The sequence below is a fragment of the Primulina huaijiensis genome, chromosome 10 (genome assembly GCF_012295235.1).
Source record: "Primulina huaijiensis isolate GDHJ02 chromosome 10, ASM1229523v2, whole genome shotgun sequence".
Classification (NCBI taxonomy): domain Eukaryota; kingdom Viridiplantae; phylum Streptophyta; class Magnoliopsida; order Lamiales; family Gesneriaceae; genus Primulina; species Primulina huaijiensis.
The window spans coordinates 524,496-527,351 of NC_133315.1; the positions used below are offsets into that span (position 1 = coordinate 524,496).

Genomic DNA, 2,856 nt, shown 5'->3' on the forward strand with positions numbered 1-2,856 from the left:
ACTAGACTTTTAAAGAAACCAAAAAAATAAATTAAATTGTTAATTTTAAACATCAAATTAATAAAGAGAACTAATTGTGTATTAATTTCAAAGATTAGAGACAAAAAATATTGGAAAAAATATTTAGGGACAACAAAAATTTAAGTGTTAAACTTATAGGCGAAAAGTATACTCAACAATATGGATATTTTTATGTACTCGTGTAAAAATATATTATTATTATAACTAATTTTCGTGTAAAATATATTATTATTGTAACTAATTTTTTCGTTATTTAAATACAATAGGAATTAACGGTTGAAAAATAAAAGATAGTGAGAATAAGGTGATAATTGTTCTCTTCGTATCATTCTTGTATGTTTCACACGTGTGTTGTTGGTGAAACTTTGCTAGTTAAACTATTTCTTCCAAATAAGAATTTGGAAAAAAAATATCGCATTGTCTTGATGTGAAAATATTAAGAGTCTGAAGTATGGGGGAGAACTCGGATATATAAGTTATATAAAATGATATTTTATTATTTGAATATAATTGTAAAAAAAAATCATATTCTTTCAGGAGATGTAAATTAAAAGAAGAAGCCAATAAACACAGAAACTCTGCTAATTATTGGCTTCAAATCACACTCCGAATCCAAGAAAATCATACACTAAACATAACATGTCTTCAACTCAACATTATCGATATCCAGCGTATCTGCAGGGAAACTACACTCAACCTTCTTATCTTCCAACAAATCACAGGGCTTCGGGCTCACACGATTGGAAGTCCCGCTGATATCTGTGCAGTTCCAGGGCAATTTCTTCGGTTTCTCATCAAAAGAAGTGGAATTCTTCTTCTTAGCCATCTCAATTGTCACATTTGAAATGCAGATGTCCGTAAATGGATGCCCCTCGATCCCGGCAAGATTGCCTACTACAGTTACGTTCTTTCCTACCATATTGATGTAATTTATGTTCTTTATCACCGGAATCGCCTTAGGATCATATCCTTCATCAGGATGCGAACCATATGAACCAGTCATCCAGAAAACATACTTCATTGTATTCATGTTCATGTTCCTGACATAGATATCTTTCACATAGGCTCCCCTTCCAGGGGCAGTTTTGATCCTAACTCCGGACTGCGAGTTAATGGCGTAGATATCTTCTGCTCGAACGTCCTGGATCCCACCAGACATTTCGCTCCCAAGTGCGATGACAGCACTATCCGGTGAAATGCACGTAAATTTTCTTATGCTCAAGTGTTTTGTTGGCATCCCGAATTTTATACCGTATTGGTCCCAACCACTCTTGACAGCTATGCAGTCGTCTCCAGACACGACATAGCTCTCTCTTATACGAGTGTTGGTGCAAGAATCTGAAACAAAAATAGCTTATTAGCCATGCGGATCATTAACAGATGAGATGTTACTCAGAATTATCAAAGGGCCGGGTTTGGATCAACCTGGATTGATCCCATCGGTGTTTGGAGAATCAACTGGTGCAAGGATCGTTAGCCTCTCGATGATGACATCCCTACAAATTGTTTTCGAACATGTGAGTTAGAAAACGCGATTTTATGACATTTGAGACCAGATCAATCGTGGAAAGAAGTGTGTACCTGCAGTATGTAGGATGAACATGCCATGATGGAGAATTGATCAATGTTAAATCTGAGATTTGGACTTTGTTTGAGTAAAGGATTTCAATGAGGTATGGCCTTGTGTTATTAAGTTCCATGCTCTTGAATTTTTTCCACCATATTGCTCCTTGCCCATCTATTGTTCCATTCCCTCCTGCAACCACGTACTTTTCCTTTTTTAATAATGGAGAATTTTGTTTAAATAGTCAATCCAGCATCCTTTAATGAAATAAATTCAAATTTTCTTCTATAAAGTTTTTAATACTAAAATAGGTAATGATTCAAACTGACACATCTGATAAGGTTTCATTTGGATCCAAAGATTTTGAATTGAAATAAATACACGAGATTTATAGAAATTCGAAATTCATCATATCAATCGATGAACCAGTTAAAAATTGTAGAGGATTTCGAATCCATGGATTTCATCCATGAATATCCAAACAAGTGAGATGAATTTGGATGCTGGATTTGAAATCATTCTATCCAAAGGCAGCTTTAGATTACGGAAATAATACATACCTGTAACAACGACATCGGTAAGATTAGTTCCGAATATAAGACTTTGAAACCTCTTCCCCACTGCATCTCTTCCTCGTCCATACGAAGGCAATGGATCGATCAACGGGTACTCCAACTCTTCCTAATATTCAGAAATGTATAGAATTCAGTCGTCAAATCGGAAACCGAAAAAAAATTTAAATTTCAAGGTACTTAGAAATCAATTTTTGCATCACAAGTTACATGGACTAATAAAATGTATGCAAGAGATTAGAGTACAACCTGAGATGCAAGAAGAACTGCCTCTTTGTGCAAATAAAGAGTGAAATGACTAATGAGGCTGAACGAACCAGTCAGCCATTTCCCCGGTGGCACGACCAGTTGAGCGCCGCCATTGGATGCAACCTTGCTGAGATTAGCAATGGCAGCTTTAAAGACCGCCGTGTTCGACATCTTCCCATCTCCTTTACCTCCAAAATCCGCCAAACTTGCGGTGTGTTTTCGACAGTTTATGGCCTGATAATCAACTGTGCCTTTAGGCTTTGTGATGGTGCTGCATTTTGCAGATGCTGCATTGATACACAGCAACCCTAGAATGAAACAGATCAAAGATCTCTTCATGACCTGCAAAAAACCAGATCATAGGATAAAAATATATCAAGATTATATATATATAACTTTTTTTTGCATGTTCATGCATTTGAATTCCACACACACACACACACACACACA

General features: G+C 36.0%; 1 protein-coding gene across 1 annotated transcript; it reads right to left on the reverse strand.

The window, feature by feature from the left end:
* Positions 1 to 538: 538 nt before the first annotated feature.
* On the reverse strand, positions 539 to 2,749 carry LOC140986817 (probable polygalacturonase). The gene is made up of 5 exons (XM_073455184.1): positions 2,407 to 2,749; positions 2,146 to 2,266; positions 1,603 to 1,777; positions 1,447 to 1,517; positions 539 to 1,359 (listed from the first exon to the last, which is right to left on the reverse strand). The coding sequence occupies exons 1-5, from the start codon at positions 2,743 to 2,745 to the stop codon at positions 650 to 652; spliced, it is 1,416 nt and encodes a 471-aa protein (XP_073311285.1). The 5' UTR covers positions 2,746 to 2,749; the 3' UTR covers positions 539 to 649.
* Between the last annotated feature and the right edge of the window lie 107 nt (positions 2,750 to 2,856).